Below are 27,346 nucleotides of genomic sequence, written 5' to 3' on the forward strand. Positions count from 1 at the left end.
AAAGCTTGCCAAGCATGAGGATGGAAACCGTGCCTTTTCCTGGGAGAAGAAAAAGTACATTGTCTTCGCGCACAAGGTTTCATCTTGCCAGGGGTGCCGTGCAAAGCTTCAGAGCTTCCCTTCAGTGGAACACCCTGGCCAGCCAGCGGAAGCCGGCTTCACCGTAGACTGTGGAAGCTTAAAGAACATGGTCTTGTCCATTTCCACGGTGAGCGGCATCATCAAAGCGAAGGGATGTGTTGCCACCATCATACCTGGTTCTTGGTTTGCAGCTGACGGCGTTGCTAATACTTGATTTTCAGATCTTGTCAGGAGTGACAGCATACACTTGTATTGCTCTGAATTCTCCGGTGACAGAGCATTGGTGCATGGGACATAGCTAGCATAATAATGTGAACTTCCGGTGGTTATGCATTTCCATGACAGCCCCACGGAGAAAACTGCCTTTGCTGCATTACATGCCACCCAAGCACAGCTGCTGAAAGCCAGATGGGCCCTAAGTGAGGACGGAATCCAAGTGTCCTGCCTTTCAAGTGATCATCTTGGAAGCTGTGTCACAGCTCAAGGAGCTATTTCACAATCAAGTTAGGACAAACTGGGGGGCTTAGTTGGTTAAGTGTCTGCCTTCGGCTCAGGTCATGATCCCAGGGTCCTGGGATCGAGTGCCGCATCAGGCTCCCTGCTCAGCGGGGAGCCTGCTTCTCCCTCTGTCTGCTGCTCCCCCTGCTTGTGCTCTCTCTCTCTCTGACAAATAAATAAAATCTTAAAAAAAAAAAAAGACCTTTGGGGCACCTGGGTGGCTCAGTCATTAAGCGTCTGCCTTCGGCTCAGGTCATGATCTCAGGGTCCTGGGATCGAGCCCCGCATCAGGCTCCCTGCTCCGTGGGGAGCCTGCTTCTCCCTGTCTCCGTCTCTCATGAATAAATGAATAAAATCTTAAAAAAAAAAGAAGTTAGGACAAATTTTGTAGTAGCCACCAACTATAAGAGAAGTGGCCCCACACCCAAACTGGCTGCTTTGCATATTAACTATCGGGGACAGTACGTCCCAAACCTGGGACTATTCCTCCAGCCTCCACCCCAAGTCACCAGACATGTGTCCATTTGAGTGAAGGCCACAACAAGGAAATCGTAGGGGCAATTCAGGCAGCAGTAAATGCCTTCCCCTAGAGCCTGTCTCCCTCAGACCTCAAGGAACTAGAGGCGTCTGACTGATCACCCAGCTGACTGGTGCCTCCAGCGATGAAAACCCCACTTCTGGGCCTGTGAACTTTGGAATTTGAGGACTTCCTCTTGCTGCCGAGAGTCAACTGCTAGCATTACTGGGCCCTAAATCAAACTGTTTCCAATTTGACATTCTCATCTGGCAACTCTGAACTAGATTCCATAGGTGGGACAAGATCCAGAAAGTCCTCTCCTGAGAAGAAAATGGATCTTCTGATGAAGGGCCAAACCCTGAGCCTTTAACCATCTTCACAAACAGGTGGTTGCCCACCCATTAGACAGAAATAGTGTTTTCCCTAATGAACTGCTGGTTAAATGAAGGTCTCACCTACCAAATAAGCCAGCTGACAAGAATCCGTGATGAAAGAGCCCACCCACCTCCAAGGCGAGCAGGTCCTCTGCAACGCTAAAGCCATCCAGGGGTGGTAAACGGGTCACGGCCCACAGCTGTGGACACCCCGTGCAATGGGCTGAACACGTGGGACTTCTAGCCAGAGTTCACCTCCCTGGGATCTAGTGAACACCTGTATGCCGGCTCATGGGCTGTCACTAATGGCCTAGCCATATGGTCGGATGTTTGGGCCACCCAGGACTGGGCTAGTGATGACATAATACATTGAATGTGGCCCCCATGGAAACACATAACTAGTTAATTACAGGCACAATATTTATGTTATATCCATGGTTATGTGAAGCAACCACATCTAGAGAAAAGCACTGAGATGAACTCATGGAAGGCGAGGGAGGTGTTAAAACACGATCAAGCGAAAACTACTAGGCCATTAACAGTGGACAGGAAGAAGACAGGAAGTAGCAGTAGACAGGAAGAACTGACGGGCATTACTTCTAAGGACTTAGTATCGTTCAGGAGATGAGTAGGAGTACCGATTACCGTTGTTTTTTAGAACATCAATTATGCGTGCTACAAGTGTGAAGAGCATTACTGAAGAATTTTAGCTAATAAAAGTGGCAGGAATGACAGTCACCATTTTGCAACTTCTGATAACAGATGTAGAGAAATGTCAAGGGATGGAAACCTTGAACTACAAAGTTGATCGGAACCTTGATGGTGGGAGGGATCCGATGTCAGCCCCCCAACCACAAAGGGTACAGTTAGTGCAGGCCTGCTCGAGAGCCTGGTGAAGTCCACAGCATCACCCGCCAGAAAACCTTAAGTAAAGGAAAAGACTAATCTGATTTTAAGCAAGCCTTTAGAGCTCTCTTTCAGTTAGAGGAAACACAGGGAAGAGAGGAACAGGTTAAATGACACGAGGACACAAATAAATCCAGGATGTGAGACATCCTACAGGAATCCAAAAATTCTCAGAGGTAACGAGATGCCAGCAACAGTGCTGGATTCAAGATCAATAACAATCTATCACAATCCCATCCCACTATTCTAACCAGAATATGTAATTTTTAGAATAAAGATCCCATTCTGGAAACCTGCAGAAATAAAGTATCTAGGATAAATCTGACAAAAGACGTGCAGGACCTTTATGAAGAAAACCATCAGACTTGGGCGCCTGGGTGGCTCAGTCGTTAAGCATCTGCCTTCGGCTCAGGTCATGATCCCAGGGTCCTGGGATCGAGCCCCGCATCGGGCTTCCTGCTTGGCGGGAAGCCTGCTTCTCCCTCTCCCACTCCCCTTGCTTGTGTTCCCTCTCTCGCTGTGTCTCTGTCAAAAAAATAAAATCTTTAAAAAAAAAAAAAAACCATCAGACTTTACTGAAAAACAATAAAAGACCCAAATCAGTGGAGATTCTAGGTTCATGATGAAGTTTAATGATAAATCATTTCCCCCAAAATTAATCTATAAATTCAATGCAATTCCAAGAAAAAATTAATGAAGGCTTTTTATGGAACTTGCCAAACCTATCTTAAAATTTTAGAGTAAAAAGTGGAGTACCTCTGTATCCTTTCTCTCAATTCTACTGCAAACCTATAACTATTCTTAAAAAAGTCTTTAAAATAGGGGTGCCTGGGCAGCTCAGTTGGTTAAGCATCTGCCTTTAGCTCAGGTCATGATCCCAGGGTCCTGGGATTGAGCCCCACATCAGGCTGCAGTGGGGAGTCTGCTTCTCCCTCTCCCTCTGCCCCCACACAACCCGCTCGTGCTCTCTATCTCAAATAAGTAAATAAAATCTTTTTTAAAAAGTGCCAAGAATAGAACAATTTTGAACTTATTAGATATTAACACTTTATCAAGACTGTGGTATTAGCCTAGGTATAGAAAAACAGCCCAAGAAAGCCAGCCCTGGACCCACACATATACATAAACCTGGTAAATGACAGAGGGAACTCTGTCTCTTAGAGGAGCAAAGAGTCACTTGCTAACACGAGAAATCAGATGGCATGTGGTATTCACACCACACACAGAAATCAAGGTACATTCAAGTACTAAATATAAAATGCAAATCTTTAAACATTTTAGAAAGCAGAGAACATCTCTGACCTTGAGGTAACAAGAATCAATAAGCAAAGACGTGAAGTTAAAATATACAGACGTTGAGAAGATATTTCCAAGGCTTATTACTAACAAAGGATAACATCCATAATATGTCAAAAATTCTCAAATGAGTTAAAAAAAAAAAAAAACCTCGATGTGAAAGAAAGGCAAAGGATATGAACGAGCAACTCTTTGATGTGGGGAAGCCTAAAAGGTCAACAACCAAATGAGAAGATGATCAGACTCACCAGTAATAAGGAGAGTGTACAATCAAATGAGAGACCACTTCCATCCCAGCTCAGAACTGTCCAGCCGAACTAACACTCAGTGCAAGACAAGAATAATGAAACAAGCACCCCCGTACCCTGCTGAGAAGTCTCCACTTTGGACACCATTTGGAAATATTTCACCGTGTCGGAATTGCACACAACCTGTGACCCAACAGTTTTATTTCTAAGTACACATTCTACATAGAACTCTTGCACATATGCGTGAGATGTTCAAATATGTTTGTTCACTGCAACACTGGTTGAAACGGTCAAAAATAAACCACATTAAAAGTTCTCTATCGGGCGCCTGGGTGGCTCAGTTGGTTAAGCGACTGCCTTCGGCTCAGGTCATGATCCTGGAGTCCCGGGATCGAGTCCCACATCAGGCTCCCTGCTCAGCAGGGAGTCTGCTTCTCCCTCTGACCCTCCTCCCTCTCACGCTCTCTGTCTCTCATTCTCTCTCTCGCAAATAAATAAAATCTTAAAAAAAAAAAAAAAAGTTCTCTATCAACAGAGGAGAGGTAAGTAATTTGTGGCATATCCATTCAATGGAATTCCAAGGAGTAGTTAAAATGAATGAACTAGAGCTGCATGTATCAGATACATTTCAAAATACTACTGACTGAAGAAAGCCATCTGTAAAAGGATAAATACAGCATAGATACCATGTTATACATTGCTTATGGGTACATCTCTATAGAGAGCACAGACGACAAAGCAGGAAAGATAGCCACCAAATTCAAGGCAGTGTTTGCCTTTGGAAAAGTAAAAAGAGCAAAATTCGAGGTGGTGGTACTTCACAAGTGAAACTTCATTTTCTGTTTTAAACAAGGACCTTTCGAGAAAATCTGGTAAAAAGTTAAGATCTACTAAAGTTGGGTGGTGTCTACAACAGGGTATTATCTTCCGTACTTCCGGTGCTTGACGTAGTTCCACAATTAAAAGTGAAGATCTCAGGAAAAGAACAATACTTACCATCTTTTATTAAACCAATTTTCTATGGTACCATTACTTGTACAACTATAATTTAGTCTAGACATCAAAACCGTTAGTTTTTCTATTTTAAATTGTTTTGGGGTAGTCAGGCCTGCGAAATGTTCTTAAATGGGAATTTTATTTCCCCTAGCTGGGGCCCGATCCTCAACCTGCTTATGACAGACACTGTTGAACCCCAGGCCAGTGGCCCTTCTCCTGCTACAGAACCAATCTGTTCGGGTAATGGAAGGCTATATGCTTCCAAGGGTGTTCCCATCGAAGGAGAGGAATCTGGATTACTTTAGGCCATTTCTTCAGTAATGCCATTCTCCAGGTCAGTAAGCGATTTAGAAATGGGCATTTAAAGTCTTCTAGTAGAAGGCAAGTAGGTGAAGTCCACTGAGGGGCTTCTGGGAAAAAGGAACACCTTCGGGACAGAGAAATACACAATCTCTTCCCTTCGGGCCTTTGGACATTGTCGTGCAAGTGGACGATGTCTGGACATGTTGCCTCCATCTTGCTACACCATCAATATGCACCATCATGATGCATATTGTGCATCATGAGCAAGATAAAAACTCACAGCAGAAGATGGATGGGCAGAAAAACACGGAAAGAGTCTGGGCCCCTGATAATACCACTGAGTCACTGAACTCTGACCAGTCACAGAACTGCCCTACCCGGGCTTCTTAGGAAAGACATTTTCCTTACTGGTTAAGACCTATTTAAATTACATTTTTGCTCCTCGAAGTTGACTGCACATTGATACACAATGTTCTTTATCGAAACAAAACACAAAACTCTGAAGAATGTACAAATTCCAGGGAGTTCTTGATGACAATAAAGATCTTGTTCTTCTCGTCCAGACCAGAGGCAGGAATTCTGCAATGACACAAACGATTGCAGCTTTACCAGAACCACCCTGGTTTTGCTTCACACTTTCCCAGTCACTGGACAGTCTGAAAGAGAATGTGCCTATTTTGTTTTTAGCATTGTTTAGCCACATCGAGAGATGTGATGGGAGAGTCCCAATATGCTTCTTTGCAAGTATTTCAAGGTGTTTATTGCTTTGTGACTTTTCCTATATGGCTCCTTAAAAATACCGTTTGAAGATGTGTTCCATCTTGGCAATGGGAGGGGCGGCCCCTGGGTAGGAAGAGGGTTTGTTTCCTGTGCCCCACACCTGGGTGGACCCCCAGTTCAGTGTTCTACACAGGGACTTACCACGGTTGTAGAGCCAACTCCTAGAAGTCTGGAGAAAGTTTTCATCTCAGCATCAGGCTTCCTCTTCTTTTTTTTTTTTTAAGATTTTATTTATTTATTTGAGGCAGAGAGAGAGAGAGAGAAAGTGCGCGCAGGAGAGGGGGTAGGGGCAGAGGGAGAAGCAGACTCCCCACTGAGCAGGGAGCCTGACGTGGGGCTGGATCCTGGGACTCCAGGATCATGACCTGAGCTGAAGGCAGCCGCCTAACTGACTGAGTCACCCAGGCGCCCTGAGCATCAGGCTTCTGAAGTAACAATGAAACAACTACAAAGGCAGACAATAAAATGGATTTATTTAAAAAGAAGACTACAAAATTTGACATTGAGCAAGATTAAAAAAAAAAAGACACGCAGGATTTAAATTGATAAATACAAAAGCAATTGGCTATAAACAATGTAAAAATACATTTTCCAGTCCCCAAACAGAACATAATTTAAGTACAGCAATTATAAAATTTTTATACTGTATGTGCATTTCCCTTATAATTTTTAAGAAGCACTCTAAACAGTTTATTTGTACAAAATATAACAAATTAAGTCTAACATGGCTGTTAATAAAAAATTATGATAACTTTCAGTTTATTGAGTGTGCCCTGTTTTGGACATAGGAGGGGTTTTGGTCCCAAGTTCTCCTTGAAAACTTTTTATTTTCCACATGGTCTTTTTCCTCTCATTCCTTCTACAACAGAAGAGGGAGGCTAATCGATCATGGGTCCCATAACAAACAATATGAAGAGAAGTTCTAGAGTGACCAAAAGTACTAGTGCATATATGATCTTCCCGACAGGGGAAGGACTAAGTGGTAGCTATGAGGCCCACCTGTGCTCCAATGAAACAAATGGAAGCAAAGCCTCAGAGCAAGCAGAGCTGAAGCTCAATGTCAATGCGCTCCATGTGTGAGGCCGGCGGGGACATGTCCATCAACCTCAACTAAGTCCATGCGCGCGGGAGGCCCCTGAGATAGCCCAGACCATTTGCTGCGAAACCCAGCTGGGTCTCGATGGTATTTCGAATGACAGTGGTACAGTTAGATGGGAAATTCCAGAACCTGCCGACCAGAAGTGAGTTATTTTTGCACCACTCTATTCTTGGAGCCCAGACGCAGGCTATTTCTCCTCTCTCGGATGGGATGCCCAGTAACGACAGCATCAGTGAGCGGTTTCATTATCTCCCAGGGAGGAGGCAGTGGTGACTACCCACCAGAACTAGCTCGCACCCGAGCTCTGGTACAGAGGGATAAGGTCCTGAGTCAGTAAAGACAGGAGAAGCTGTGTCTGGCCATAATGAATTCTGAGCACCACATTCGCCACATCGACAACACATAAATGAGAAATTTAAAAAGGACAGGGTCACTAAATTGTCTCACTGGAAACATAATTCCGCTCCTTCCAATAGATAACCCAGCCCAGCTAGCCCAGGAGACCTCCACCAAAGTCCTGAAGTACCTGACGCATGGGCTCATTGCCTTAACTCTAGAGTCCTGAGTCAAAAATCCAAGAGGAGGACAAGAGAGGTCTACTCTGTGAACCACTTGGTCAGAAAGGTCCTGTCTTGAGTGCCTTGTCTGGCTGGGTCTAAGACAACCTGCCAGCAAGAGACAATGCTCCCAAATGATCAGAAGTAGTTAGGAAGTGTCTCTTGAGAATGGGTAGACTACTCCCTTACACCATCATCAGTATTAACCTGGGCAGGATTTGCTAGATGCTCACTTTCTTAAGAAGCGCTCCCCCAAAGAGAAGTTAGAGTAATGCCCAATGTGGGAACAAGAACCCTAAAGATCCTGCTACATATTCTATGCAATTAAAAGGGCCCCAAATTTTGGACCACCTAAAGACCACTGCCATCAAGCAAGAGTCACAGCTAGAGGCTCACCTCTGTTGGGTGATGAAGCAGTGTATGGACCATGTGGATAAAGAGACAGAAAAGGGAGAATCTCAAATAGATGAAAAATCAAAGGCTGGGGTTTTAAAAAGAGGAGAGGCTTCAAAGAAAACTCTGAATGGGACCTGCAGAGCTGTATTAACTTCAGTAGAAATAACCATATGCCAGTAAGGGAATGGACCGATTTCTAACTCATAGTATGAACTTCCCTCTTCAGACAGTGGTAAGTGGTTGAAGCCTGTTTTTATAATTACTTTCACTGTATTGTGCAAAAAGTGTATCTTCTTTATCTTTGGTCCTTAGCCATGAGAGTTTCTTCCATTTTTCTGTGTGGTATATAAACTTTTTTTTTGCTTATCAACCACCACCAAAGTGCAGTAAAAACATGTTTCTGATGTTGTTGCTTTTATACATATAAAATACCAACACCTCCCATACAGTTTCTATCAGGCTATGAAGGGTCTCAGAAAGAGTTATTATCCTAAAATGTAACAATATAATTTTAAGGCTGAGATACAGTAAAGCCTGGGTATTACATTTTTAAGGGAAAAAAAAATCTAGACCAATATTTTAAATAGTAATCTCTTAAATATACATTAAATTTTATCTGATCATCAAAAAAAAAAAAAAATCCTGGCTAAGCAAATTAATTTAAAAATGAAACAATTTCTAAATGGATGAACTTAATCATGCTGGCTGTGCAGCCTTAATTTGAAAGCTAGGCCTAGTAACAACGACAGAATAAATTATCATCAGTTGAGCTATGTGATTTAAAGAAACAACTGTCCTCACCTCCAAAACAAAAACAGAACCATTTCATGTGACAGAAGTTTTAACTGTTATTTAAAAAAAATTTTTTTAAGCCCAAAAACTTTCTGGCCTAATTTGTGGTGATTGACACACAGGCCAATGTTAATAAAACTGCCTTCCTGCCCCTCCCCTTGCTCTCCAAAAGAAGTGGTTTAACAATTACACAAATTCTACACAAGCAGCCAGGGCTCAGGCACCAGTCAATACCTTATGTAACACGCAGTCCCCAAAGTCCTTAAGCATTAAGGGGTTCTGTGAGGGGCCCCGCCCTCCTGGTAGCCTCTGGTTTCCTCATCTGGGACTCCTGTCGTCTCTCACAGAACATAATGACAACGTCAGACAGGAACATAATACTTGCTAGAAATCCAAACACCTGAGGAGAAAAAAGAACAAGGGTTTATATGACAGATTTGGAATATAATCTCACATTTCCTACTTGGCTCTGGTAGTGTTTTATACAAGCAAGATGATTCATCAATTTAATCCACATTCTTTTTTTTTTTTTAAAGATTTTATTTATTTATTTGAGAGAGAGAGTGTAGAGAGAGAGAGAGAGCACGCGAGCGAGTGAGCATGAGCGGGGGGAGGGACAGGGAGGGAGAGAGAGAGAGAGAGAGAGCCCAAGTGGGGGGAGGGGCAGAGGGAGAAGCAGACGCCCCGCGGAGCAGGGAGCCCGATGTGGGGCTCAATCCCAGGACCCCAGGATCATGACCTGAGCCGGAGGCAGGTGCTTAACTGACCGAGCCACCCAGGCGCCCCTATCTTATATACATTATTTTTAACCTTAGTAATAAAAGACTTTTTAAGGGCATCAAAAAAATAGATGTTACAAAAAGAAATTCTAGAATAATGGCTATTAGTTGAAGTTTCCCAAAACAGAGATATCCTGTCTTACGTGTGTGTGTGCATATGTATGTGTGGGGTGCCAATCTGTGAAACTAAGGTTAATAGAGGAAAACCAAAATCCTATAAAATGATACAAAACGCAAGATTATTAGCAATGGTTAGACTGACCCACAGAGGAGGTAAGGGAAATGAGTGAGTAGGGAGCTGAGCACAGGTGACAATGGCAAGAAGTAATCAATATCCACTGATCAACAGAAATTCTATTTTGAAGATACTTTTAGGTTAAATTACCTAAAAAATATTTTCCAGTTAACTGTCACACTGTAATAATGACACAGCAACATGACACCACTACCTACTTCCTCTTCCTTTAAATCACTTCCTCATTGTACTCTTCTAACATATGATCAAACATTCTGAGAATTCTGTCAAGAAGAGATCTTCACTAGCAAAACCCTTAAAGGAATGGAGGCCAAAGAACGGCTCTGTTAAAAGAGAAAATTATGTAGGTAATGGCTAAAGTCCCTTCCACCTCTAACACCCCATCTCTCCATGATTTTTATTATTGTTTGTTTTTATTTATATTCCAGTTAGTTAACATACAGCATAATATTAGTTTCAGGTGTACAATACAGTGATTCAGCACCTCCATACATCTCCCTGTGCTCATCACAACAAGTCACTCCTTCATCCCCATCATCTATTTACCCATCCCCCCACCCACCTCCCCTCTGGTAACCAGCAGTTTGTTCTAGATTTTTTTTTAAAGATTTACTTTACACAGACAGAAGAAGGGGAAAGAGCAAGCACAAGCAGGGAGAGCAGCAGGCAGAGGCAGAGGGAGAAGCAGACTCCCCGCTGAGCAGGGAGCCCGATGCGGGGCTCGATCCCAGGACCCTGGGATCATGACCTGAGCCGAAGGCAGACAGTTAACAGACTGAGCCACACAGGTGCCCCTGTTCTAGATTTTTAACATTTTGTTGTCGTCTGCTCCAGTTTCTTGCCCCTTCACACCCAACCCCTCTATCCTAAAGAATATGCATTCTGCCTCATCTCACTGTAAAGCAAACTCAACTCCAAATTCATGATTTCACCCCAACAGCCCCAACACATCCAACCTCCATTTAAATTATCAATCCCACATCTCCAAACCCAAGTCACTTCTCCCCTGTGGAGTCTTCATTTTGGCTTGATGGCATCTATCCCTTTATTTGCCCGGCAAACATACTACATGCTCTAAGGACAGACCAGACGTCACCCTGTCTGTGAAGTCATCCCTAACCCCCTCGAGAGCTTTAGTCCAAGCAGCGCCCTCTATGCCATATCATCCAGACAAATGATCTTCCAGAGCTTTTGCTCACATACTTCACAATTTTTTTTTAAATGGATTCCCTCACTCACTTAAGTCTGTAAATTTTTTCATAATTTAAATAGTTACAAAAGGTAATTTCCAGCATATTACAAATACTGAGTTTTTAAACTACCATTAACTCTTAAATATATCCAATGAAATCTAAATACTGCACTAATCTAATACATCACCTTATTGTCACACACCAATAAGCTCTGTTTTAATAGCTGGTAATTTCATGCCATGCTCTCTTGCCCCCTTCAACTCAACTTTCCTCAACTCTATTTCACTTCCTCCAAGGATTTTATTTTATTTTTTAAAGATTTATTTATTTATTTGAGAGAGAGAGAGAGCAAGCAAGCTGGGGGAGGAGCAGAGGGAGAGCGAGAAAGTCTCAAGCAGACTCCCCGCTGTGCAGAGCCCAAGGCAAGGGCTCAATCTCACAACCCTGAGATCATGACCTGAGCTGAAACCAAGAGTCAGCCGCTCATCTGACTGAGCCAACCAGGTGCCCCCCTCCAAGGATTTTATAGTAATACATTTCCACACCGCAAAACATTTTACTGATCATCCTTATTAATACTCCTCCGCAACAAAAATAGGTATGTAAACTGAAATTAACCGAAGGGTCTATTAAAACTTTGACATTTCTCTTCATGTACCCATTGGTTCATGTGCCCATGCAGAAATATTACTTATTGCTGGAATGAGTCAAGGTTCAGCATTAATTTAATTTCTGTTTTGTTTTACATGTTTTACACGTGTGCTAATAAACTGTGCTCACATGAACAGGTAGATAGAACCATGCAAGGCTCTGAACTCCTTTTGAGTTGTTCTGTAATTAAAAGTAGTTTTAATGATCTACTAGCTGACAAGTCAATTAATTATAACTTCAGTTTTGTCATGAACCAAGGATTAACTGGAACCCAGCTGACGTGCAAGAGGATTTGTTACTCAGTTATCAGTTATTCACGTTCACAACACTGGTACCAATTCAGGTGCATGATCCTTGATTTGTAATTCTCAAATCCAGAAAGCTACAAAAGGAAAGTTTTCATAATTTACTGGGCTCAAGAGTGGCACGAGGTAAAACTACTTACAGTCTTTACCCTTTTTACTGTGAATATTCATGCTTCAGAAATATTAACATGTTGGAGTATAGGGTGCTGCCCCAGGGCCTCTGAAGTTGAGATATGTGCAAGATTATCTTTCTAAAAACCAGAATATTCTGAATTCTAAACAAAACAAAACAAAACTGCCCCCTCCCCAAGGATTTCAGATAAAGACATTTACTTATCTATCTCTTTTATTATAAAGGCTGAACCCTTGGATCATTTCTCCTGTGTATTCTCTACACCTAGAACAGCACCTGGCATGTAGGTATATTTTTGCTGGACTGCAAAGTAGAAAAGTACGGGATAATAAAGTCAATTCTATCACTTCCATTAGCAGTGACACGTTCATATGTGGAGTAAATGGGTTTTTATTCTAAAGTCTAAAGACAGGTTCTCGGTTTCTAAGGCTATCCTATTTATTTGCTCTTAGGTCCTCTGTTCAAAATTACACTAAAAAATTACAAGATAAACTACTCTCCCATATTGTATCACCTGTCAAGTACTTTCCAAGTTCCATATTTCTAAGGAAACAAAACTAAGCAAGGGTTCGAAATACAAGGTACTCACAGTTGCAGCGATCTCAGCTTTGGTCCTGTCATGTGTGGAAACGAAAATGATGGATGCCAACAAAAACACGCATCCTGTTCCCATAGTAATATAAAAATCCTGTAACGTGTGCATAAAGAACATGGTTAGGTTGATGAAACAAATACTTTTGTTTTTTAGTTTTAAAAACCTTTGTGACACAGTTTTTTCTTCATACAGCCCAAACCTACATACTTCAGCTCCTAACTTTTCCATAAATCAGGAATTCACTAACCTCCCTATAAAGGAACACTATCCACACTTTGCACAGGGCATATTCAAAGTACATCACAAGATAATCTTTTAATAAGAGCAGCTCCCCAAAAGGTTGTGTGTGTGTGTGTGTGTCTTTTTCTCAAGGACATATCAAATTATCAAAGCCAAAGGTTTATTAAATCATCTTACTGCCAGCAAAAAAAACCCCAAAAACTAGAAACAAAAAAATTTTTCTTTCCTTTCAAAGTACAGATGGCCCCTGGCTTACAATGGTTGCACTTATGATATTTCACTTTAAATGTTGCAAAAATGTCCCATGTTCAGGAGAAACTGTACTTCAGACTGTGAGTCTGGATGCTGTCTCAGGCTAGCGCTGTGTGGGACGATCCTCCATTGTGATGCTGCGCAGTGGGAGCAGCTCCGGGTCAGCCACCAATCACGAGGGTAAACAACAGGTACGCGGACAACCCTTCTGTACCCACACGACCATTTTGTTGGTCACTTTCAGTATAGTATCCAATTACATGAATCAACACTTTACTATCGAACAGCCTTTGTGGTAGATGATGCTGCCCAACTGCAGGCTAATGTAAGCGTTCCGAGCACACTGAAGGTAGGCTAGGCTAAGCAATGATGTTTAGGAGGTTAAGTGTATTAATGCACTTTTGACTCAGGGTCTTTTCAACTTATGACGGGTTTATTGGGATGTCATAACCCCACTGTAAGTCGAGGAAGATCTGTATTCTATGCCTCTCTGAGGGTACTTCAGTGCTTTGAAAGCACTCTGGAAAAGAGAGAATCAGAAGAACCACCTGTCATTAACTACATAAAATATGCCAATAGTATGTTTTCTAGACACTTAAGCTTTCTGCAATAACATATTGCTTCCAATTGTTCCAAGTGAGTAACCCAAAATGAGCTTGTATCATGAGTTTATCTACTCTACAAAAGCTTCCATATCTCCTCATAATGCAGCTCATGACATGAAGTTCTCCCTGGGTTTCCAAGGGTTCTCTCAGGCACACTCTTGTATGGCTCCTCTCAGATGCCAAGTGAAACCAGTGCTTGACATGCACACTTGACTCAGAGGAGAAACTGGTAAAATGATGGCCATTCCAAAGGGTTTTAAGTCTGATACTTTCGGGGTTTTCTGAAGTGCAATCTCCACTAAACCTAATATCAATAACCCATCCAATACAGAATTCCTATACTGTCAATTGTACACTTAACATTTATAAAACAAATTAAGAGATTTTCTCTTTGCTTCTAAAAGAGGTGGTTTTTCTGCAATATTCTGTTTTTCCTGTTCCTTTGAATATTATTTCATATCTGTGACATACAAATAAAACTCCATTTACTAATATCTGGAGTACATTCAAGGAGGTATTAAACAAGACAACCATTTTGAGGCAGACTAATGTGGTGTTCAAGAAACATGGATTCTAGAACCAGACTGAGTTCAAATCCCAGTCATGCTACTTCTTGGCTCTACGACTTTGAATTCGTTACTTAACATCTGTCTTCCTTAGTTTCATTTGCAAAATGGAAGTAGTAACAGTATCTTCTTCAGAGGTGATTCTAAAGATTAGAGTTAATTGGTAGAAAGCACTTAGATCAGTGCCAGGCACACAGTAAATGTCCCGTAAGTGTTGGCTGTTGTTACTCTTGACAGACTCTGAGCCCCAACAGCACGGAACAGAAAAGATTCTCCCTTCAAAAAGCTTATTCCTCCCACTCCCTAGGCATTACCACCACCACCACCCTCTCAAAACATTTTCTGTAAAACAGAAAACTTCTCTGACATTAAAAAGTATGTAAGTACATTAGTAAGTTGAGAGTAAAAGTGATTTTTAAACCTTTTAAACAAACATGAAATCCTTACGTTAGGTGGAAAGTATAGCATATATGACTATGACTCTTAAATCACCTATGAATAGACAAAAAAGACCCAAAAGAGATATAGTAAAATATTTACAAAAGCTGTTTTAGGATGAAAAGACTGATTTATTCCCCCCTCCAATATTTTAAGATCAGTACTTACTCTAAAATAATGTTGTTGTTTTTTTTTTAATTACTTTTAAATGCTCCTCTGATGTAATAAATGTTTTACATTTTGTTTAGTTTAGTTAAACCATTAAACCGGAAAATATTGTTTCTTGTCAAAAAGATCAATGTTTCTTGTCAAAAAGATCAATGTTCTTAAACATTACAGATGCAACACTAAAGACTAAACATTTCTAAAATATGGACAGTGATACTGTTTTGCCATTGAGAGATAAGAAAAAATAGTTTTGATCTTTAATGTTTAAAATATAAATTTATACACTGGAACTACAAATCAATCAGCTCAAATATACTACTAAACTTTTCACTCATCCAAAAATCTTACCGAATACCTCTCTGTAAAAAGGAAGAATTTACAAAGATTACAAATAAAATTAACAAAAATTCTAAAGTATTCTCTGCATCCTCTTAATATGCATTCCATACAATAAATGGGTTCTGCTATTGTCATCATTACAGGGAGATCCCTGAGGTGATGACATTTGCCACAAGAGCATCAAAAGTTGGTAGGGCGCTGGTACCAGCAGGATTCGGGGGAGGCCAGAGAATGGAATGCAGAGTGTTGAGGGCTTTCCTGGGTTCCAGTCTCAGTTTATTTTTACCCTAGCTGTGTAACTTGGGACAAGGTATGTAACCACTCTGAACCCAAATTTCCTCAACAGGAAAATGGAGCATTATGGTGTGAGGATTCTAAATCACAGTACATAAAGTGTCTGGCGCAAGTCCGTGCTGATAGCAACTATTATCAGGAAGGGTAATGGGCCAGTCCTGTATCGGCCATACCAAGAGCTGCATGTATGTGCTCATCAAAGGCTTGGTGGATGTGATTCAGCTCCAATCTGGTTTTCAAAGTTATTTTTTTAACTGTTGTGGTATCAACTTTTTTTGCTTTTTAATTTTTAAACTTAAAATATTCTGTTAAAAGAAGGCAATGGATTCTTAGAGCACCAGACTTAAAAGGCACCAAAGTGTATATAGAAAAAAGTAAATCTCTTAGGTGTATATTAATATCTGACCCGATGCTTACTTTGCATTAATTTAAAAAATTAACAGAATCTTACTGCTTTGTATTGATCTTGTTATCCTCCGTTCTTAATAGTTAAAAACTCACCCTAATTGTATCTTTTCCCTCAGAGGTGTGAATGCTTTTATATGTCAATGCTGACATGTATTTGTCACAAACCACTATTAGTTTAGTTCCAACACTACTGAAGAAGGAAACTGCTCAATTCTTTCTTAAGTGCAGTAAACATGTGAATCATCTCATGTGTCATCTCACAAATCCACACTATACTCAAAAACATGCACCAGCAGACTGTCTTTAGAAAGTTATGCATCACTGATTCTGTGAAAATAAAATTCTCATGTGTGCTTTCATTAAAAGGGAAATTTCTGAACAGTGAATTCAACAAGTGCCTTAATTCACTCACTGATAACTTCTTTCATAATATAAAAATCAAAACAAAATAGGCAGCATGATGTGGTGCTTTATTTGAGAAGCTCCAGAAATACCTCACATGAGTTCATCACTCTCTCTAATGTCTAGCCTGATGCCAGGCGCCCAGCAGGTACACAACGGACAACTGTAGAACCCAAGAGTGACGCTCTGAAAAGTGAGAAATCAGAAGGGACAAAAATCCTAGTTTTTAAAAAATACGTGTTTAAAAAAAAAAAAGAAAAAAAAATACCTCGTGTAAATGAGATCAAACCAATTAGCTGTAAACCCCTGACCGAGTCTGTCTCCCCCTTTCCCCTTTCTGATTTCACTTTCCCCCTCTCCCACCCTGCTTGGCAGGGAAAATGGAGTTGCTCAGGGGCAGAACTGGAACCATGGAGAGTGTCTTCTCGTGCTACGGAGTTTTGAAAGCAGCACTGTTCTGAAGAATAAAACTACGCAAGATTCCAAAGGAGCCATGTTCTTCGTAAAGGGATTCTATTTTTCTCACGCTTACCGACTGCTTGACTTTGGTAGAATCGACTTGGTCATAAACGGGAGTGCAGTACACAATCAGGATGAGGAGACTCAGAAGAAAGGCACTGCAGCTTACGAATTCAAAAAAGTAAAGTCCTCCACACAGTGTACACTGTGACACGACTTCCTCACAGACAAAGGCCAGCAGGGACAGCAACTACAAAAGAAACAAAGCTGTTTACTCAAGTGTTTTCCAGAGAAACCGACAGTATTCAGAAAACTCATCTGTTCACTCCACTCTCTGGAAAGTAGAGACTGTGGCAAACATGATTACTGACTGGACCCCATCTCCACAGAATTTCACAATCTGGTTGCCTGAAAGGGAATCCAAGTACACAAATAATTAACTACCCAGTGCTAAACGCTAGACTTGGGGGAATTACAGGGTGCCAGGAATTACAGGGTGTTGCTGGCACCCTCCCACCTCAAGGCACGCAGAGATCCCACCACCCCCACTGAGCCGAGAGAGCAAGTTCAGTCAACATGGTTCAAGCACCCAGTATGAAGGAAGGGGATGGCAGCACGAAAATGATGAGACGAGACTAGAGAGGTAAGCGGAGGCTAGATCTAAATGTCCTCGCTTACTAGTTTAAAAAAATCTGGGTTCTAAGGGTTTTAAAGCAAAGGGGCGAACATTCAGGCTTCCAGCTGGGAAGCTGATGGAAGAAACCAGGGCAAGACAGTGAGCTGGGGAGTGGTGATGGAGAACAGTTCTGCGATCACTGCGAGAGGCAAGAAGCGGCAGAAGCCCTTATCAGGACCAATACAAATAGAGTAGGAAACAAGATAACAGACGTGAACGCTTTAACTTAAAGCAAAAAGGCACGTTTATTCACCAATCTTTGGAAATAGGGCTTTTCTCTGGGTTTGAGCCTACTGATTGGAATTCCATGTCATGTTTTCTGCACTAATCACTTTCATCATCTATAATTACCACTTGCAGACTAATGTTTAGTTGAAGTGGAGCAAGACCTTGGACACTAGAGAAGTGGAGGGCAGAATCCTTCTAGATTTGGACTAGGTTTTACTAGCCCTTTACAGTTACCTTGCTCTCACTTAATTCCACAGCAAATATTTTAGTAATTTATTTTCTGGACTTTCCAAAGCATTCAACTTAGTTTTCACAAAAACAATTCCTTTTCCCACTCAATTTCAGTCTGTGTGATATTTAATTAAATGTCTGACCATAAAAAGTATAATTGGTAGTAGTGGGAATAACCCAAGTCAACTGACGGCAGAGGCAAAAGTGCTCAGACAGGCATGGGTCAGAATGCCGTGCACTGAATGCACAATGGTAAGGTCCGGTGAATTCGGCAACTCAATTAAATGCAAGTGGGATTTAACAGCACTCCCACTGTTGTATATAAGGTATTAATATACTGGGGCCCCACTGCAGGAAAAAGAGTCGGGGTTCTTTTGTCTTTTTTTTTTTTTTTTTAAGAGGCAAGGATGCTGGGAAGAGAATACATTGTTTTAAATGTGCTGTGTATGAGGGGGTTGCAAAAGAGTTAAGGGAGGTGTCCAGGAGGCAAAAGGATATACAGGTCTGCAGCTCAGGGGAGAGGTCTAGGGTGGAGATGAAGACGTGGGCATCGGCCAGTGAGATCACCCAGAATGAGGAAAGCCAGATTTATGCAGAACTCTGAGCAAACCCAAGATTTAAGGGATGTGCAGGGGGGTGACATCAGCAAACGACAATTAGGAGGAGCAGTCCAAGGAGGTAGCAGGCCAAGGAAAAAGTATTTCTACCAAGAGAAAGTAAGCACGGGTAATGACTGCTACTCAGAGGTCGGGTAAGAACGACACAGAGACACTGACATCAGACTGAGCTACAAGAAGGCTGCCGGTGACATCAGCAAGCCCATGTCAGTGTAGTCAACCAGGGAGGCTGAGATTACAGTACTGTATGGTGGGAAGTGAGGGGAAGACAGAGCAATGGGAGAGAGTCAGGAGAGTCAAGAGGTATAGCGTGGGAAGAGTGGCCAGATAGGGGAGTAGTGGACGAGGTCAAAGGGAAGGGAATTCCAAGATGGGAGAGAACTGAGCATGATTAAATACTTAGGCAGAAACCAGTAAGATGGGTCGGTCTAAAGACAAGGAAGAAAAGAGGCTCTCTATAGATAGGATTCAGGGCCCAGGTTTGGGGCTAACTCTTCTCTAGAAATAGGAAGAGAGAGAAGAGAGGTTCACTTGGGCAGTTAGTGTGGGTTTTGTGAAAGCCAAGGGAGTTTCCTTCAAGCATTAAGACCATCAAAATGACTGGTGACCTAAATCAAAGCCTATCGGGAAATGCCATTTTGCCCCTCAGATCAGTAAAAGCAACCAGATATATTAATGACAAGTGTGCTACCAAAATCAGCAGATACATTGCATATTATAAAAATGTTATCCTACAAAATATTTTCGTTTTTAAAAAAGATTCTATTTATTTAGAGAGTGAGAAAGAAAGCATGAGTCGGGGGAGGCTCAGAGGGAGAGAGAGAACCTCAAGCAGACTCCCCACTGAGCGTGGAGCCCAACGCGGGGCTCAATCCCACAACCCTGAGATCATGACCTGAGCCGAAACCAAGAGTCGGGATGCTTAACCGACTGAACCAGCCAGGCTACAAAATATTTTCATCAAACAGAAGTCAATGGTACACCACTCTGAAGAACAATCGAGCAATTTCTTAAAAACTAAACACACCACTGCTGTATGACCCAGCAACCGCATCCCCACATTCTGCATATGACCAGGAGAAATGAAAACATGTCTGTGCAAAAACCGACACATGAATGTTCATTAACAGTTTTATTCATAACAGCTCTGGAATCTGGACACCATGCAGATGTCCCTCTTTGGTTAAGCAAACTGTGCTACATCCATACCATGGAATACTACTTAGCAGTAAAAAGGAGCAAACTTCACATATGCAACAATGTAGATGAATGTCCAAATTATGCAGTGAAAAAAATCCAAAACTCAAAGGTTACATACTACATGATTCCATTTATTTAGGTTTTTAAAGATTTATTTATTTATTTTGGGTGGGGAGGGGCAGAGGGTGAGGGAGAGAGAATCCCAAGCATTCTCTGTGCTGAGTGTGGAGCCCCACTCAGGGCTCGATCTCACGACCCCAAGATCACGACCTGAGCTGAAACCAAGAGTCAGTGGCTTAACTGCTCCACCCAGGCACCCCCATGATTCCATTTATATAGCATTCTTCAAATAATAAACTACAAAGCTGGAGAACTAAATAGTGGTGGCCAGGGGAGAGGGGAAAGGTGTGGCTGTAAAGGGGTGGCATGAGGGAACCCTGTGCTGATAGGACGGTTCTGGACCAGTTGTGGTGGTGACTCTAGGAAGCTACACAGGTCACACACACATACACAAAGTGCAGAGGGTCTCCCTGTATGTTTTGTTTTGCAAGTTCCTGTGAATCTATAATTATTTCAAAATAAAAAGTTTAAAAAAAAATGGTCAAACCTAAATTGGTATGAAGGTCTCTAAGGGATTTTTCCCTCTCCAACTGGTTAATACAAAATTTCATATATCCCACAACTGAAAAGAATCCATATAAGGATGAAAACAGAGCCTACTGGTATGATTTCCTACAAGTTAGTAAGACATAAAATAGTCCAACATATCCCAAACAACCGCCTTCAGACAGCTGTTAGGTTAGGTAAGGTGTTCCCAATTATTACACCATAGGATACAAAGTGACACACCAAGACAAATCCCAGACAGTCATTGTGTAAAGGTACTTCCTTAGTCTCCTGTAATTATAATTACAGGGTGAGTTTTTACATGACTACAGTATAATAAAATACTAAACGTCTAATATTCCATTTGCTTTATTCTTGCCTCTGTGTTAAATCTTATCCAACTTTTTAGGAGTTCCTCCATGACAAATTTGCAAAATATACCTCAGGTATACAAAAGCCAATTAACTGTGAGAAGATATCAGCCTAAAGCTCTAACTGGGGTCTGAGACTAGCTGATTGTGAGCCATTCTTATCACAATAATTAGGTTATGAGGAACGCTCATCTATGTAAGCCATATGATGATAAAATCTTTTCTGCAGAGATACAGACTGCTTGTCTATTCTCAGTAAGAAAGGGGCAGGACCCAGCTCAGCCAGCAGCAGTCAGGGTCCTCCTTACCAGTCCTGTTCCAAACTTATGAACAGGAGTCAAGCCTCAGAGCAGTATTAAGAGGCAGATCCTACCCGGACATCCTGAGAGATGAAAGGGGTACGATATCAAGTTTGGACATTTACTAGTTCCTAGTCCCAGTTTAAGACCAAAAAATCAGCACTACAAACTATATTCAGTATGAAGTTTTCTCCTGACTCCTCCCATCTGTCTGATGCTCCGAACCTTCCTATATAATCTCCCACAGCACTCTATTTTTACGTTACACATCTGAAACTAATACATGTCAATTATACCTCAATTACAAAAATCTTTTTTAAGAAGTGCATTTGGGTATTACGTATCCAACACTATAATATGTATAGGAACATGTAATGACAGAGCAACAAGATCAATGTATAAGAAAACAATACACCTCATAATTGACCATCCATTATATGTAGATTCAGGAAATCTCAGGAAAATGCTCGGAACCACCTGGACTAACAGTAGCTAGAGAAGGATAAGTGGAAAAGCAAGACTCAAAGCAGGGCTAAGAGATACACAGGATCTGGAAAGGCAGAGAACATTCCAGGTGGAGGACAAAAAAGAACAGATTCATTAAGGCAAGAATTTGCATGGTAAACCCCACAGGGATAATAAGGCAACTGACCTGAGTGGGTAGTGATGATGGAAATGTTTAAGGAGCTGGGTGTGGTTATGTGGTGATCAGGCCAGGGACTATGGACTTTTGGATGAAAGCAACAGGGATGACCTGCCTGGTTTAGCTGGTTAGAAGACAGGAGGAGCAGAGGACTGGGTGGGGCCTGAGTAGGAGGGAAAAGAGTAACTCGCACCTGACAAGCAAGTCACAGGGGGTCTAACACTTCTTAGGAAGACTCTTTAATAAGCAAGTGAACATACTCCAAATCATTAATTTAAACAGTGATGGGGGGGGGTGAAGCATGGCTGATTTTAATCATATTTCCTAATTTATATATATTTTTTGGTAAACAAACACTTTTTGTATTAAAAAAGAAAAAAAAATTAAGTGTAAAAGTTAAGGGAAGGAATAATTTCAAGAAATGGGTAGTCACCAGCATTAAATACCAAAGTGGTTAAGGATAAAAGAGGTAAGGTCACTGCGTAAGGAAATCATAATGAATGTTAAAAGTTGAAAGACTCAATTATTATTTTCTGGTAGTTTTACTCTCAGTAGCATGGAGACCTCACATTAAATACCGCTTACTGACTATTAAGTTAAGAACCTAACAACATTACACCCAATGTGACTGCTTCTGATGACATAAAATTTTACCCAAATAGAACTATGGGAATTGTCAAGCCTTTAGAGCTGGGAGGTCCTTGGAGGGCACAGTCTCCCACCCTTGTGACTACAGGCGATGGAGGAACGAATCTCTGACAGCTAGGTCCCACCCTGGCCAGACACGGCCCAAAACCCAGGTCTCCTGACTCCCACTTTGTGCTTGTTCCCCTCCCCCCCGCTCCAAACAATGTTTTTTTTGTTTTCTTTTAAAGATTTTATTTATTTATTTGACAGAGAAAGAGCCAGCTAGAGAGGGAACACAGCAGGGGGAGTGGGAGAGGAAGAAGGGAGCCCGATGCGGGGCTCAATCCCAGGACCCTGGGACCATGACCTGAGCTGAATTAAAGGCAGACGCTTAACGACTCAGCCACCCAGGCGCCCCCCAAACACTGTTTATTAAGCTCATTTTACAGCTATGTATGTTTGCGTGGGTTTTCCCTTAAGACTGGATTTTTGAAGTTACAATCAGAGTTTTGCGCATTTCCCCTTTTTAAATTTTACATTAAGACCAATGTGCTAGGGTCAACACATTTGGGAAATCTTAGTGACTAAAACGTGGCTTACTCACAGTTCTGGTGATTTAAACATTCAGATAGTGACTACCCTGTGTCTCTCTTCATTTCAGTTTCACTACCCCTTCTGAAACGTCCGTCTTCCTTAACATTAACAGTCTTTATATTAAACACAAATTCTCCATCATCGGTCTTTGTTAAAGTCTCCTACTAAAACATTTCTTATAAAAAGAACTTTTTAATGCTTGCCATTCATTATAAGGCCCCACTACAAAATTAATTTGTGAATTAATGAACTTGCTACTAAAACCTGTAGTCCTATGTAAGGTCCAAGTAAACAAATCCATCAGTCAGCCTGAAGTTAGGCTAGGCCTCCCTTGCCTTAGGCAAATATTTACTCTTACAAAGGTTCAAAGATATAATTTGCTGACCTTATGGATCTTCCTCAAGGTTAAAAATAGAGGATTTCAATTTACAGATCAATTTTCACACTGAAATAATGAATAGAGCACCAATATAAGAGAAACTGCTTCTAAGTGACTTGTTTCTTGGCATTTACAGAGTAACATTATTTTATAATTTGATAAATTTAAATCCCTGGTGAATTCTAAATCAAACTGTCTGCCTGAAGAGTCATTATAATCACAGTACTGAGAGGCCATCAGGACATTCAACTGGTACCATAAACACAATGTCAGCTTGTACACATATTCAGATCATTGCACCAGCTTACCAGCAAGGAATTAGGTTGCCCAATGTCAATTTTCCCCTGAAAACAAAAACAAACTCCCTCAAAAATAACAACAAAAACTTCACACATACACAAATATACATATTTGTGTGTATATATATGCGCATAAGGAACAATCCAAGGATAAAATAAACTGATAAAGAAATAAACTGCATAAATTTAGGACTGCGATGACTCCTTACATTGCATTCCCAGCTGAGTATTTCTTCTTCAGCTCTGGAAGGGCAGATGGTAGTTAAGGGATGCTTAGGTTTTGGACAAGCCTTTGACAAAATTAAGGTTTTATCTGAATGGTAGCAGACACAGCTATATAATTCCAGGGGTATGTAACTCAAGAGCTAGTTATGCTCCTTCATCTCTAACCTCTCCTTCTGCTTGTAGGCTCCGCTCTCCACTGGTTTGGCGTTCGGCTCTGTACCAGCACACCCCACAGAGCCTCAGACATTTGTAAAACTCTTAGTGAGAAGAACCTCGGAGGAAATCCAGTTCAATCTCCTTGGACTCTTAAGAACTTCCTAAGTACACAGAGTCTGATTTTTTAAGTTTTAGAATAAGGTTCCTTTCTCTTTTGGGGTTTTGAGACTTTAATAAGATTTATGGGTCTAGAATAATATACCCGAACACAGAAATGCACCACATTTTGGATAAAATGTCACAGGGCTTGAATGTCTCTTATTAAAGTACCTCTTCTGATTATGGGTTTCTACATTAGTTTCCTTATTGGAGCTCTGCAAATCTACTTAAAAAAAATCTACTTAAAAAAAAATAAGTTATCTAAAGTAAAACAACCTAAAGGCAGAATATGACTTTGCCTGTTGCCCCAGGCTGGATGACAGCTTTAATTTATTTCATTATAACTTCCTTGGAACTTTCTGGGTAACTCCTATAATATACACTATTGTGAAAAGATAGAGGCCATCACTCAAACAAAGCAGGAACTAAAAGACAACAATCAAAATGGAAAGCAATAATGAAATATTTTTTAAAATCTCTATTAAAGAAAGCTTATAACATTACAAGTTCCCCATAAATAAATAAACGCATACCTGTTTTACTGTACTTTGCTTTACTGCATTTCATAGATAATTAACATTTTTCAAATTGAAGGTTTGTGGCAACACTGGGTCAAGCAAGTCTATTGGTACCATTTTTCCAACAGCATTTGCTCACTTCATGTCTTTGTCACATTGCAGTACTTCTTGCAATATTTCAAACATTTTCATTATTATATTTGCTATGGTGATATGATCAGTGATTACAACTCGCTGAAAGCTCAGAAAATGGCTGGAATTTTTTTGTGATAAAATATTTTAAATTAAGAAGCCTGGGTGGCTCAGTCTGTTGAGCACCCGACTCTTGGTTTCAACTCAGGTCATAATCCTGGAGTCCTGGGATTGAGACCCTTGTCGGGCTCTGCGCTCAGTGCAGAGTCTGCTTATCCCTCTCCCTCCCTCTCTACTCCTCCCCCTGCTCCGGCTCTCCCTCTCAAAAAAATATATTTTGAATTAAGGTATGTACATTTTTTTAGACATAATGTTATTGAACACTTAACAAACCACAGTATAGTGCAAACATAACTTTTATATGCACTGGAAAACCAAAACATTCATTAGGCTCGCTTTACTGTGATATTCGCTTTATTGCGGTGGTCTGGAACCCAACCTGCAGTACCTCCGAGATAAGCCTGTAAATGGATTTCAAGAAGAGACATTAGTTTTTATTCTTTCCCTCTTTCTCCTTATGATGGGGAACAAGCTGGAACAGTCCACCAACCCCTGCAAGGCAAATTCATCCCCCCCGCTTCTCCACATCTAAGTAAAAAGTCTATCACCAAAATTTCTGGTTGTATGTCTATTCCAAGGACATGGAACTACAGTTTATTAAACTACAAATAAGGTAATGGGAAATTTTACTTCAGCTTTGCCATTTCTGATTAGAAAAGAAAAACAGACAACTGCAAATGAGATTTAACAGGCAGGACACCAATACTGATGATGTCTGTAGAGCAGCAAGAATACTTCAGATATGGATACTAATCTTTTCTGTTCTGAAGATTTCTATTTGTGTAGAAACATTTGAGCGCCACTGCAGAGAACACCACTGATATCGAACAGTCCTGTTAGAACTGACAAGAGAAGAACAGAAAGGAGCACCTCTGGGTAGAAGGAGCACATGATACAAAGGAACAATGGCAGGAGGGAGCCCCTTATGCCTGGTAACAACTGAAAGGTGGAACTACCTAAAAAGAGGCTGGAGAGAGAGAGCCTTACCCTCTTGGGTTCCATAGGCCACACTGTCACCTGCCTCCAGGTGATTTCCAAACTATTCCCAGATGTGATCATTTTGACAACCAGAAGTAGTGCCAGTTTTCTGAGAGCTATTTTTTTATTTAATAAAAGTAGGTCATCTGAGTTCTAAGAATGTAAGTTCTCGTTATCCGAGTTCTAAGAATTTAAGTTCATCCCAAGGAAACCAACTGGCTATTTTTACTTGAGATGACTAAACGCAAAAAAAAAAGAAAAAAAAAACAAGCAAAACCAACTTAGGAACATTCTAGGCAGTCTGATTTTTCCTCTGGCAGAAAATGTTCATCATTGCTTAAAACAGAACATAGTATGTCAGTATGTGCGTGACTGGAATTAAAATCCAAAGATGTTTTGATATTTTCACTACAAGGTTTAAGGTACCTTTACTGCCTAAAGTAAACTAAAACTCAGTGAAATTCAGAGAGGGGTAAACCATGCCCTACTTTTGCTACCTGCATGCAAATACAAGCTGTCCTTTTCTCTGTGTACTTCGCACACACATATTGCTCATTCAGAGGTAATTCTTTTCCAGTCAATAGAAAACACTTGGGAGACAATTTATTGGAAACACCCATCTCAATGCCGTGCGTGGTAACGGAAGACTTCGTCCAACAAATTAAACTGCCCCCCACGGGCTCGTGCCAGGAAAACCACAGAAACCAGGGAAAGATAAAAAGCACTTGGGAATCTAAATACAGGCACTTCGGGCGATAATGCAGAGTAACAGCTGGGAGAGGAGACGAAGGTCGTAACAGAGGATAGAGTGAAAGAAGTCTGAGCGGTTGACTTGGGTTTCCGAAGCATTTCCTGGACCCGCGGAACACGCTCGGGGGCCCTAGGTCGTCACCGGGGACCCAGCGGGGGTGAGGCTCGGGTGGAGAGGCCGCCCGGCGGCGGGAGGTAACGCCCCCCTTTCCAGCCGAGAGAGAAGGAACTAGGTGTGTGGAAACCGCCGCTTCCTGAACAAGCAGGTCGAGGAGAAGCAGCTCGGCAGCCTCCCAAGCCCGCAGGCCGGCGGCCCCGGGGCCAGACCCCTGTCCCTGGGCCCGGCTCGCCCACCCCGGCCGCGGACTTACGAGCTGCAAGACTTTGAGCGCGAGCCGACGCGACGGAAGCCGGCCCAGGGAGAAGCAGGAGGCGAGGCCTCTCCGGGCGCCCCTGCCTGGGCCCGGGTCCTCCTCCGTGGTGGGGGCGTACACCACTCCATTCTCCATCGCCCAGGAACGCGGTGGCCGCAGAGGAGGCGCCGCGGACTTCACCGACACCAGGACCACCAGCACGGCCGTCACTTCCTGGGTCTCCGCCCACGCTTCCGCC

At 41.7% G+C, this 27,346-nt stretch overlaps 1 protein-coding gene across 2 annotated transcripts; it reads right to left on the minus strand.

Moving 5' to 3' along the window:
* Positions 1-4,104: 4,104 nt before the first annotated feature.
* On the minus strand, positions 4,105-27,346 carry CMTM6 (CKLF like MARVEL transmembrane domain containing 6). Of its 2 annotated transcripts, XM_036078857.2 has the most exons (5): positions 27,106-27,346; positions 17,000-17,176; positions 12,750-12,848; positions 9,078-9,243; positions 4,105-5,798 (listed from the first exon to the last, which is right to left on the minus strand). In XM_036078857.2, the coding sequence occupies exons 1-4, from the start codon at positions 27,241-27,243 to the stop codon at positions 9,106-9,108; spliced, it is 552 nt and encodes a 183-aa protein (XP_035934750.1). In that variant the 5' UTR covers positions 27,244-27,346; the 3' UTR covers positions 4,105-5,798; positions 9,078-9,105. The 2 variants fall into 2 exon arrangements, with proteins under 2 accessions (XP_035934750.1, XP_035934749.1); XM_036078856.2 differs by lacking the exon at positions 4,105-5,798 and having other exon boundaries at positions 6,456-9,243; positions 27,106-27,345.

Source organism: Halichoerus grypus, chromosome 1 (genome assembly GCF_964656455.1).
Source record: "Halichoerus grypus chromosome 1, mHalGry1.hap1.1, whole genome shotgun sequence".
NCBI lineage: Eukaryota > Metazoa > Chordata > Mammalia > Carnivora > Phocidae > Halichoerus > Halichoerus grypus.